Source organism: Bombina bombina, chromosome 9 (genome assembly GCF_027579735.1).
Source record: "Bombina bombina isolate aBomBom1 chromosome 9, aBomBom1.pri, whole genome shotgun sequence".
NCBI classification, from domain to species: Eukaryota; Metazoa; Chordata; class Amphibia; order Anura; family Bombinatoridae; genus Bombina; species Bombina bombina.
Window position 1 is genome coordinate 205481557 of NC_069507.1, and position 12566 is coordinate 205494122.

General features: G+C 42.9%; 1 protein-coding gene across 1 annotated transcript in view; it reads left to right on the forward strand.

Annotated features, from left to right (window-relative positions):
* The window catches only part of GLRX3 (glutaredoxin 3), a 174085-nt gene that overhangs the window by 26700 nt on the left and 134819 nt on the right, over positions 1 to 12566 (forward strand). Inside the window, exon 3 of the mRNA XM_053692587.1 lies at positions 12390 to 12464. Coding sequence (XP_053548562.1) covers positions 12390 to 12464 — 75 coding nt within the window. The remainder of the gene's footprint in view (positions 1 to 12389; positions 12465 to 12566) is intronic.

Sequence of the window (12566 nt, forward strand, 5' to 3'; positions counted from 1 at the left end):
AAGTACTCTGCACTGTAGCTAGAAAGGGGTAGCAGTCTGCTAACACTTTCGTGACACCCCACTGCAATTATTTAAAAAGGACCGGGTGTTCCCGTGCTACTGTCCCTGAAAACAGTAAAAAAAACGTTATCACAATCAAGAAAAATCAGTAAACTGGCCCAAAGGGCACTGGACTTACCAGGAAAGCCTGACGCACATTTCGCATACAGCTTTTTCCCTTGATATTATTTATTGATTTTTTTTTTTTTTTTTTTTTTTTTTTTTTTTACTGGACTCGCCAGTATTTTTTTCTTTTTTTTTTTTTTCTTCAAGTTTTTACCTATGATTTTAACTTTTCACTAATACTGGTTATGTTTTATGAGAATAATTATCTGTTATATTTTGGGGACTTCGTAATTCTGTATTTTTTTTTTTTTTTTTTTTTTTATACCTGAGTGCTTGGGGATGCTTCTTTCCGGTGTCTCTCATATTTTGTACTTCAGCAAAAGATACTAGAGAACAAAGTCAATTCAACTTTACAGCAAGTAATTTTGGTAGATGATCACAAAATTGTTTCCTTGGTGAAGTAAAGATCTTCATAACATCTATCCAAGTCAATAACACTTTCCAGGAGGTAGGCTGGTAAGCCTCAAGAATAGGAAGCCCATATTAGACTCTGCCAGAAAACATCTTAAAAGTCTCAGTTCTTGAACAATATTCTTTGGACTGATGAAACTAAGACCCCCCTCTACCAGAATAATGGAAAGAGAAGTGTATGGAGAAGGGGAGGAATGGCTCCTGATCCTAAGCATACCATGTTGTGTGAAACATGATGGAGGTAGTGTTAAGGCATGGGCATGTATAGCAGACATTGGAGCTGGGCCACTGGTGTATTGATTGTGACTGCGGACAGAAGCAGCAGATAAATGCTAAAGTATATAGGACTATACTATCTGCTCAGATTCAGCCAAATGTTGCTAGGATGTGCTTTGCAGTACAGATGGACAATAATCAAAAACATACCACAAATCAACCAAATAGCTTTTCAAGGCAAAAAAGTGGAATATTCTTGAATAGCTGAGTCAGTTACCTGACCTCAACCCAGTTGAACATGCATTTTACTTGCTAAAGAGAAAACTGAAGGCAGAAAAATCCACAGAAAAGCAGTAACTTAAAGGGATATGGTACCCAAATATTGAAGCATTTTGAAAGTGCTGCAGCATAGCTATAAAATTCTCACTAGAAATTATCACATGAACATCTCTATGTAAAAAAGAAAGATATGGGGGGGACTTCTGGGCAGCGGCCATCTTACTGGTCGCACTGAGCTTTAGCTGCTGAGATCTTCACCACCTTTTCTTCAATTTGAGCTGAAATCTTGATTTAAAATACCTAATAAGCTGGAGAAGCTTAGCTGAAGATGCTCTGACCCAAGAGATAGGGTTTTGGATTGCAGCGTGTCTTCCCAGCCTTCAGTACCGGACTTTACATTTTGAGGCCTTTTCCTATATCTGAAGCCTCCTCTGTCCTCACAAATCGCTGCACCACTGTTGTGCGGCTTGTGCCTGTTATTCATCTATGAATTGTGTTCCAACTATGCCCTTCAAACTATGGCATCCAACTTGTGATTATTTGAAGATCAAATATGTGCTATATTAGAGGAGCATTTTCAGAAACTATCCAATCTCATCACTAGTGGTTTTGATGTACGGCCACAGGTCAGTGTAGCGGGAGATGACGACCAGTTTCCTATAGCATCCTCGGATTCACTATCAAGCGATGTGTCAGCTGTGCTAAATTCAAATTCAACAGCTATATTAACCGATAATCCTGCCGCAAACACAGAGCGGAGCTTACCTTCTAAGGCAATATGGTCTTGGAGCGACTCAACACAGCACTGGACCGAGTATGGCAGTGTGAAGCTAAGACAACCGACGATGATTATCTCTGCACCAGATATACCCCTCTTTCAAGCACCGGCTGGTTCCGCAGGATATCAGCATGGCGACCTGCTAGACTAGGTGAAACAGCAGCTCGGCGGGCTTTTCTTTCTGTCGGCAACCTTCATGGCATGCAGGGATCGCAATTGAGGCGCAGAGTGATTTGTCTACCGTCACAAGAGTGGACTGTGATTCCAAGATCCTCCTTGCTGAGATAGAGAGGAATCGCTATATTTGTTGGAGGAGCCAGGCCTGCCCTTGATCCTCTTGCTGGGGGATGGGAGTTTACCGAGCTGAGACAACTCCACAATACAGAACTGGCGTAGGTTGAGTGAGGTACGAGAACCAGGACTTGCATCCAAGGAACATGATCGATAAGGTTGAGTTTGGGAGAAAATCTAGCGAAATGCACTTATCGATTAGTACCATCCTGTTACTGTGAGTCCTGACATAGCTCAACAAGTAATTGTATATATGAGGACTTTGTGTCTGAAATGTTATTAAAGGTTATAGACTACCCTTACTCTCCCAATACCACATCTTGTCCATATGTAATATATATATATTAGTGTGAGTTGATTTTTTTATGCTATCACATAAACATACTAGTAATTACTTAATATATCCCCCTAAATGACTAGGTTTGCAACCTGCCTTTTATTATGTTAGTGTATTGCTAAGTATATCAGGGCTAGCTCATAATGCGTATATCATACTTAAAGCTTAACCTTTTTTTATGCACAAACTCCCAAAGGTCTATTGTGAGCCATTACATACAAGATCCCACGATACTGGAGGGATGTGGCCTACAATCACAACCTCTACCTCCAATTTTATATGAATTATATTCTATAAATACATTTTCACAGATATATAGTTTTATACTAAGGTGAGATTTGACGCAGTTTCAACTTTCTCCTTGTGTATATATGCAGTCACTATAATATCTCAGTATATTTGTAAGTTTTGCAAGTTTGCCAGTACTTATTAGAATGCCATAACCATCTATACTCTGTTTTATTAATCACTATTTTACAACTAGCATAGATGTAAACATTTACATTACTTTATATTAATTTCTTGGGCCCAAGATTGGCCCTACATGCTCTTTTACCCCTGGAACTCCCCTTTAGGTCACAGCTATAATTAGGGGGTCCAAGAGTGACCTCTACTGTTCAACTGGAATAAATATGCTATTGTATACTATACCTGTCAAGGGGATTTTTTATATCTTATTCTATTAGAAAAAATGAGTTGTTGTGTGTTTTTTTTTTTTTTTTAAATTTGGATGTTTGGGCAATGTTTGCCATATAACTTTGACATTGATGCAGATATGAGTACCGTCTATTTGTATTGATCACTACTGATCTGTGTTTTCTAGGAATGTATATTGTAAATTTAAAATGTTAGGTCACATGCTATCTGCATTCCAATATATCTATTGTGTTACATTGACTAATATTCTGTGTATGCCCTGTTTGAAAACTCACATAAAAATTATTAAACACCCCCCCTCTCAAAAAAAGAAGATATTTTACCTCAATTTCCTCTGTAGCCACATCCCATTGTAAAGGGATTTTAATCAGCCAATCATGATGCTATTCCTGGGACTTTCAAGTGAGCGTGCAACTGGCATGTGTAGCAGGCACAGTCATGTTATCACCCAATTCAGTTTAATTAAGTTTACTATGAAATCTCACAAGTTCACAGTAAAGCATCATGACCTCAGCACTGCTTATGCTGATTGGCTGTTTTGTTTTTGTTTTTTTCAATTTGCTGCTAGATGGTAGCTGAAGGATAACTGTTCACGGGGAACTTACTATTGTGAGATGAATACTTTTTTGCTGTAAAATATCTTTTCCTTTTTTACATTGGTAATGTGATATTTCCCCGTCAGATCTTTACATATATGCTGCAGTACTTTCAAGTGATTTAGTATATGGGTATTGTGACGGACTCCTGATACCCCGACTGGGTATCTCAGCCAAAACGATTCTACTTTACCCTGTAACCTGTAGCTGTAGAGCAGGGAAGTGATTATAGCCAGTAGCCTAATAACCAGACGAAACCAGTATTAAGGTGAAACACAAACAAACTTTATTGGGACAAACACACCGCTTATATACACATTTGCCGTCTGATAAGAGCTTTATCTGATCAAGAGATCACCGCTCCCCCAGACAGGCTGGCACCTCCATAGAAGCCATAGTCACATAGAGATCCCACAATAGCTAGTTGGCAGTTTTGGGGTGATCCCGAGGGAGCGACGGCTATTCCTGGGTCCAAATGGTGAGCTCCAGGCCCCTAGATGTCCCAGTCCAAAAAGCGTCATGATTCGTCACTGGGGGCTGGAGTGGCAGCCGGGTAAAGGGTACTCCGGACCAGCATGAGGTAGAGAGGTGCCCAAACCCCAGGTTCCAGAGTGAGCTCCGTCCTAGTAATCGCCCCAACCCATGCCCATCAAAGGTATAACAAGTACCCAAAAGGGTGGAGCTCTGGGGCAAAGCACTTTGGGAGCGACCTAGGTTGAAGTCCAGCGGGGATCTCTAGCGAGCCTAGCCCGCGGGTAGTTCCATAGATTCCGGCTGGACCCCGGCAAGGCAGGAAGGGGCCAAGCGGTCTTTCATGGCAAAGTTCAATCATGGTAACAACAAAAGAGAACTTGTAGGATCACAATAATCCACATGATGAAAGGGGGTGGCCTTGGCAGCCTGGTATCCGTGACAGTGCCCCCCCCCCCCTCATAGTCTGGCAGACCCGGCTAGATCCTGACGGGTCGGCTTGGGACTGTCCGGTAAAGCTATACCAATTCAGTTTGCTGGGAGAGGCCATCTGCATTGTTGTTACTCTTTCCTGGCCGATACTGAATTGTGAAGTTAAATGGCTGCAAGACTAAGCTCCACCGCAACAGGCGTCCATTGTCCCCGGAGACCCTATTAAGCCATACCAGTGGGTACAAGTATGGTTGCAATTTCTTGAGAGCCCACACAGTGCCAAACACTCCTTCTCCACTGCTGCGTAGCCCACTTCCCTAGGCAGTAGTTTTTGGATGGGTTAGGAGCAGCCAGCATAGGGGCAAAAACTAAGGCTGTTTTCAGTTGTTGGAAGGCAGCCTCGCACTTGGGGGACCACAGGACTTGCCGGGGTAAGTGTTTTCTGATCAGGTTGGTCAGGGGTTTGGCCAGGGTGCTATAGTTGGGGACAAACTTGCGGTAGTACCCCGCAGTGCCAAGAAAGGCTAGGACTTAGGTCTTCGTTTTGGGGGTTAGCCAGTTAGCAACTGCCTCAATCTTGGCCAGCTCCAGCCTCTGTTTCCAGCACCCCACTCGGTGTCCAAGGTACTTTACCTCCGACCTTCCTACTTTGCACTTGCTTGGCTTCAGAGTCAGACCTGCAGCCCTAATGTGGTCCAAGACGGTACCTAGGTGAACCAAGTGTTCCTCCAAGGTGTCGCTGTAGATCGCAATGTCATCCAGGTATGCACAGGCATAATCCTGGAGGCCATTGAGGAGGCCATCTACTATCCCCCTGAAACGTAGCTGGAGCATTCTTCATCCCAAACGGCATGACCTTAAACTGGTGCAGGCTGAATGGGGTGATGAAGGCTGACTTCGTAATAGATTCCGGGTCCAGAGGAATCTGCCAGTAACCCTTGCAGAGATCTAACGTTGTCAGAAAGTAACCCCGGGAATAGCTCATCCACTGGGGGCATAGGATAGGCGTCGGTCGTGGTCCGGTCATTAAACCTAAGATAATCTACACAGAAGCGGGGTGGTGCTATCCCGCTTGGGCACAAGCACTACTTGGAATGCCCAGGGACTGTTGGATGGCTCGATAACTCCTGAATCAAGCATCTTCCTAATTTTGATGCTCATGTCTTCCCTAAATGACTCGGGGACCTAGTACGCCAGCTGCCGCAAGGCCGCCTGTCCGGGGGTCTTCACCCGGTGCACTGCTACCGTGTTGTGCCCTGGGTCTGTGGAGAACATGTCCTGTCATCTCTCTAGTACCTGCCTGCTTGCTCCCGCTGCACAGTTCCTATCCGCTCATCTACTCTTATGTCCTCTATGCCTGCCGACGTCCTACTCTGCTCCGGCATGGGGAGACTCTCCACGACCTTCATGGCCTAGAGCACATATGACGGCTACCTTCTCTGGCCTCTCCTGGTACGCCTTCAGCATGTTCACATGAAAGGTCCTGCGAACTCGTTCATCTGAACATTTGGCTACCTGGTAGGTAATATCACAAAGCTGTTCTACTACTCAATAGTGTCCCTGCCAAGCGGTCTGCAGCTTTTCTGTCTTGGTAGGTTTTAGGGCAAGAACCTTCTGCCCTACTTCCAAGGTGCAGTTGCGAGCGGTATGGTCGTACCACCATTTTTGCCTACCCTGGGTGGTCTGAAGATTCTCCCACACTGTGACGGTGAAGTCCTTCAGTCGGTCCCTGAACTCTAGAACATATCCTACAATGTAGGTTCCCTCCTCCCTAACCGACCCTTCACAGTTGGCTCTAAGCAGGTATAGGGGCCCCTTTACCCAACGGCCATATACTAGTTCAAAGGCAGAAAATCAGGTGGCTTTCTGTGGCACCTCCCGGTAAGCGAACAGGATGTGCGGTAGGTATCTCTCCCAGTCCTTGTGAGAGACAGAGAATGTCCGAAGCAGCTGCTTCAGTGTCCCATTAAACCTCTCTCATAACCTGTTAGTTTTGGGGTGGTATGGGGAGCTCAGCCGGGGTTTTATCCCGCAAATCCTCCATAGCTGCTGGGTGAGCTCATCAGTAGACTGATTCCCTTGGTCCGAGATAATTTACCGGGGGAAACCCACTCTGGCAAAGATCCGGAGCAGGGCATCGGCTACTGTCTCTGCCTGGATGTTGGCCAGGGGGATTTGCTCTGGGTACCGGATAGCGTAGTCTACTACCATCAATATATATCTCTTTCCTGAGTGGCTAGGACAGGGCAATGGTCTGACAATGTCAACAGCTATCCTGCTGAATAGTTCGTCGAAGATAGGGAGGGGATACAGGGAAGCTTTGGAGTGGTCGATTGTCTTCCCTACTCTGACAGATGTCACAGGTATGGTAGTACTGTCTAATGTCCTCCCTAATCCCGGGCCAGAAAAATGTCTGGGTATATCTGTGGCGGGTCCTAGTAATCTCTAGATGTCCTGCCAAGGGAATGTTGTGCCTTATGCGTAGTAGGTCGTACCAATACTTTTGCGGTACCACTAACTGTTGCTTTGGCATCTGCCTGCTCCCGCCACTCTGTAACCCGGTACAGGAGTCCTTTGTCCCACTCAATGCGGTCCCCTCCTAACCCATCTGGGTTTGTCCCTGCCTAGGCCCGGTAGGGGCCTAGCGTCTGGTCAGTTAACGTCTACTGGGCAAAGTCGGAGGGGGAAGCTCAGGAGAGGGGGTAATCTGTTGGGGTAGAAGTTGGGTGGGGTTTACCTGGGTCCCATTCTCGAGTGCCTCAGCATGGAGCCTGGCTTGTTTGCGGGTGGTAACCGGGCAAGCATCCGTAGGGCCATCCATAAGGAAGGTGGAGGCGACATGTGCCAAGTCATTCCCTAACAGAACTTCTGCCGGCAAGTGGCAAGTGATTCCCACTTCTACAGAACGGGAACCGACACCCTAATCCAATTGGACCCATGCAGTGGGGATTCGGAGCACCTTACCCCCAGCCACATGAACTGTAACAGATTTCCTGGTCTGGTCCGATCCGAACCGGTGACCAGGTGTGGCTGGACAAGAGTGATGGTGGCTCCGCTGTCTCATAGTCTTTGGGCCTGCCGGCCGTTAATCCACACTGGCTGACGATGATGCAGACGACCCAAAATTCGCCTTCTGCCCAAGCGGCGGGGTCAGCGGGGCTCCCTGACTCCAAGCAGTGGGCTGCTTCTCTGGAAATCCCAGCTGGTGCTCTGGTCCGGTTAGTAGGGGGGTGGGTGGATTCTTTGATCAATGGGACCGTACATGGCCCATTTGATCGCACCAGATTCCCATTCTCTGGGGTGGACTGGGGCTAGAAAACCGGGGTTGAGCCGGTGGGTCACTGGAGGACGAGGAGGTGTGGGCCATGGTGGTCACTTGGCAACCCGAAAACTTATAGTCCAGGGAGTCGGTGAACTGATGGGTCCACTCATTAAATGGTTGCCTCTCTCTCTCCTTCTTTAACTCCGGAACCTTGAGACGATGCGCCTCCGGCGTGATGACAATACCGGTCAAGGATGCGCTATTTCACCCGGTCATACCTCTGCTTGTCTTCCAGGGGGATAGCCTCAAAAGCGTCCAAAGCCCTTCCTGACAGTTTTCCTATCAGGAGGGTAACCCAGTCTGTCTCGCCAATGCCCTGCAGCTCACACTGGGTCTCAAATACCTGGAGGTACCGGTCAATTTCTTCCTCTCCGTCTTTAGGCACGAAAGGCCTCATGGGGTAACTTCTTGCGAGGTGAAGTGGGCCTCAGATCGGCCGGTGCATCTCCCCCCAGTGCCTTCTGGACCTTCAGCATCTTGAGATGTGGTGTCGGCAATAATTTTAGTTATCACCTCCTGTGGGGTAGTTCCATAAAGTGCCAGCCACCATTGGATCTCCCGCTGGACTTCGGACATATCAGTCCCCCCTGTTGAGGGCTTGCTGGCCCAGCTCCTGCCTGGTTCACTGGCCTGATCTCTTTCTCGTCGCCCTCAATCAGCTCTGCAATGATGGCTGTTTTCTGCTTATTGCTGGCCACTTGTCCAAGAGCTTCCAGCAAGTCTTTCAGGGTACTCCCTTCAAGCCCGGAGTACTGCTGCTCCTTCCGAAGGGGTCCTGTTGGCGGTTTTAATATTACAGGAAACAGCAAATTGAACCGTTGTAAACCAAGGGATATATATATATATATAAACAGTTACTGATACAATTACCAGCAGGGCGTGGGACTGCCGAACACTGTGCTCCTCTAATGGCAAAATTCCCCCAGGATAAGGGTAAAAACTTCCAGCCTCTTTCAGCTCAATACCTCACGTTGTCCCAACGACCGCCACCGCAGCCGTGTGTGACTCAGGGTTGCTTCACCAGCCGGAATGTTGCCTCAGCCTCTCAGGGGATTGCTGTACTGTGCTTCTCGTCGGCTCACCACTGCCTGTTAGATCCTCAGCACCTGTGCAGGGCTTGTTTCTCACTCCTGCACCAGATAGTTAGTCCCGCCTCTGTGTTCACCTCTTCCAATCACAGGTGATATAATGAACAGTGCATCTCAGTGATATTGGACCCAAAAAGGTGCTCAGCTCAAAAGGGAAAATTATTTTGTAGAAAGTTAAAGTTAAGCCAGCACTGCAACTTCTTGATAAAAAGTCCAATTTTATTAAAATTTCCATAAAGAGAACAAAAATAAAGTGCAAAAAGCTCTTAAGGTGAAAGCTTGTCTAACATGTTTCGGCCGTAGCCTTAATCATAGACATATTTAAAACATGTGCAATTTAAATATATACCCTTGACTTAATGCTTATTGGATAGAATCTGACCAATCAAACATAAATTGGACATTTTGAAAATTAACTCTCTGAGGTCTTGTTTACCCCTATATGTGCTGTATAACATTCACAATATTTTACATTATTTAATCCATAAGATGAAAATAACAATAGTAACATTAATGTTCTAGAATGTGTTTAACAATATGCTGTAATACAAAATACAGAATACAGAATAAATTACACAGTTAAACACACAGATAAACTTTACAATGGAGCTTGTGAAATAAATGGAATTTAATCTTCTAATAAGATTTCTATATTGTAATATTTACATACATGTCACAATTTGACATTGACCTGTACCGTATTAATTCCATAAACAGTTACAAAAAAAAATAGAAATAAAAATAAATATTCTACAAAACACTTGCGAGCTGACTGCTCTTTTTACAATACTTGCATTCTCTCTAACCTGGGTACTAGTATATACTTTGTGCATCCTAAAAGGTAAAATATAAAGTTATAGCTAATTTATTTTTATTTATTTAACCATTCTTGTTCAATTCTATCAGAAACTTGCAAACTGTTACCTAACTGGCACACTTCATTCATACAGGTTACCTTTTGTTTAATAAAACATGAAATTGTAATCGTTTTGCAGTAAATACATTAATGGAATGATGATCGCAATCGTTGTACTGAAGAATTACATATATAAAATGTGTCACTGCTACCTGTACTAACATTGTTACCATTCGCTATTGGATTTTGTCCCTGCTATTTAATGAGTTGTCTTTGAGAACTGTGTGTGTTGGGATATTCTGTTCCCAAAGGTTTATGATGTCATAGATGGAATTAAAGCCTTTTGGGACCCTAGTGCCCAGGGAGAAAATCCAGAAAGCTTCTCTCTTCAGTAATAATTTGTTCAAATTGCCACCTCTTCTTGGCTTCTTAATTTTCTCTATTATCTTCCATTTGAAAGTAAGATTTCAACTGGCATGTTTAAAGGGACACTGTACCCAAAATTTTTGTTTTGTAATTCAGATAGAGCAGGCAATTTTAAGCAACTTTCTAACTTACTCCTATTATCAATTTTTCTTTGTTCTTTTGCTATCTTTATTTGATAAAGAAGGCATCTAAGCTTGTTTTGGGTTCAGTACTCTGGACAGCAACTTTTTTATTGGTGAATTAATTTATCCACCAATCAGCAAGGACAACCCAGGTTGTTCAACAAAAATGGGCCGGCATCTAAACTTACATTCTTGCATTTCACATAAAGATACCAAGAGAATGAAGAAAAATTGATAAAAGGAGTAAATTAGAAAGATGCTTAAAATGTCATGCTCAATCTGAATCACGAAAGAAAAAATTTGGGTACAGTGTCCCTTTAACTATAAAATGTTTCGCTAATTCAGATTTGGCTTCGGATCTCTTTATATCTGAGAGGTGCTGCCGGATTCTCTCCCTGGCTTCTCTCGAGGTACATCCTAGATATTGTTTATCAGAGCATGTACACCAGGCCAGGTTGCAAAACGATTACAATTTCATGTTTTCTTAAACAATAGGTAACCTGTATGACTGAAGTGTGCCAGTTAGGTAACAGTTTGCAAGTTTCTGATAGAATTGAACAAGAATGGTTAAATAAATAAAAATAAATTAGCTATAACTTTATATTTTACCTTTTAGGATGCACACAGTATATACTAGTACCCAGGTTAGAGAGAATGCAGGTATTGTAAAAAGAGCAGTCAGCTTGCAAGTGTTTTGTAGAATATTTATTTTATTTCTATTTTTTTGTAACTGTTTATGGAATGAATACGGTCCAGGTCAATGTCAAATTGTGACATGTATGTGAATATTACAATATAGAAATCTTATTAGAAGATTAAATTCCATTTATTTCACAAGCTCCATTGTAAAGTTTATCTATGTGTTTAACGGTGTAATTTATTCTGTATTTTGTATTACAGCATATTGTTAAACACATTATAGCATATTATTGTTACTATTGTTATTTTCATCTTATGGATTAAATAATGTAAAATATTGTGAATGTTAGGGTTAACAAGACCTCAGGGAGTTAATTTTCAAAATGTCCAATTTATGTTTGATTGGTCAGATTCTATCCAATAAGCATTAAGTCAAGGGTATATATTTTAATTGCACATATTTTTTAAATATGTCTATGATTAAGGCTACGGCGAAACATGTTAGACAAACGTTCACCTTAAGAGCTTTTTGCACTTTATTTTTGTTCTCTTTTTATGGAAATTTAAATAAAATTGGACTTTTTATCAAGAAGTCGCAGTGCTGGCGTAACTTTCACTTTCTATATAGTGCGTATGTATTATAATATAAAAAACAGATGAATTCCTTCATTCATTCTGCCATTAAGCTTTAAGCATTTCCTAGCTCGGTTGATTTTTGTTTTAACTAGCATACAAAGTTGCCATCTAGTTGCTGTGCAAGGGTTAAGCATAAAAATTTCCAGACATCAATAGTTTATTGAAGAAATACTCCTTTTTGCTTCATAATTTGCAGAGAGCTGCAAATGTCAGTCTTGATGTACTGCCTCTCGAAATTAGTCAATAGAGCAAACAGCTAGAATTGCTGTGGGCAGAAAATAAGCACTGTAATCATGACATAACTGGGGTCAGTGATTTATGGATTTCAATATAGTAGTAGCTGCATATGATTGAAAATTTACTAGGTCACTAGTGCACCAAAATTTTTATTGCCAGCCTCTAGGCATCTTTTGAAATGTGCAACAAAATATGAACCCGTGAACCTGTTTTGTCATAGTGCAAGCTCAGTGGCTGACAGGGCAGCCCAGCGAGTCTCATTTAAATGCAAATGACTTGCAACGTTTTGCATTCAGCCCATTTTAAACATACCCAAGTATCCCTGGGAGAGTTTTATAAACATATCATAAATAAAACGGATCTGAAAATAAAATAACTGAAGTTTTTCCACCCTTGATAATGTTTTTCCTTTATTTTGATTGTTTTGAAGCTTGAAGCAGAAGCCGTTCCAGAAGTGTCAGAAAAGTATGAAATTACCTCAGTGCCAACATTTTTGTTTTTTAAGGTGAGTAGAGAGAGAATTTGCTGTGCCAATTGTATGCTTTTTAATTTTATTTAAAGCTTGATTTTAAGAGTGTGTAGAAAAATCCTTAATGACCAGAGTTTA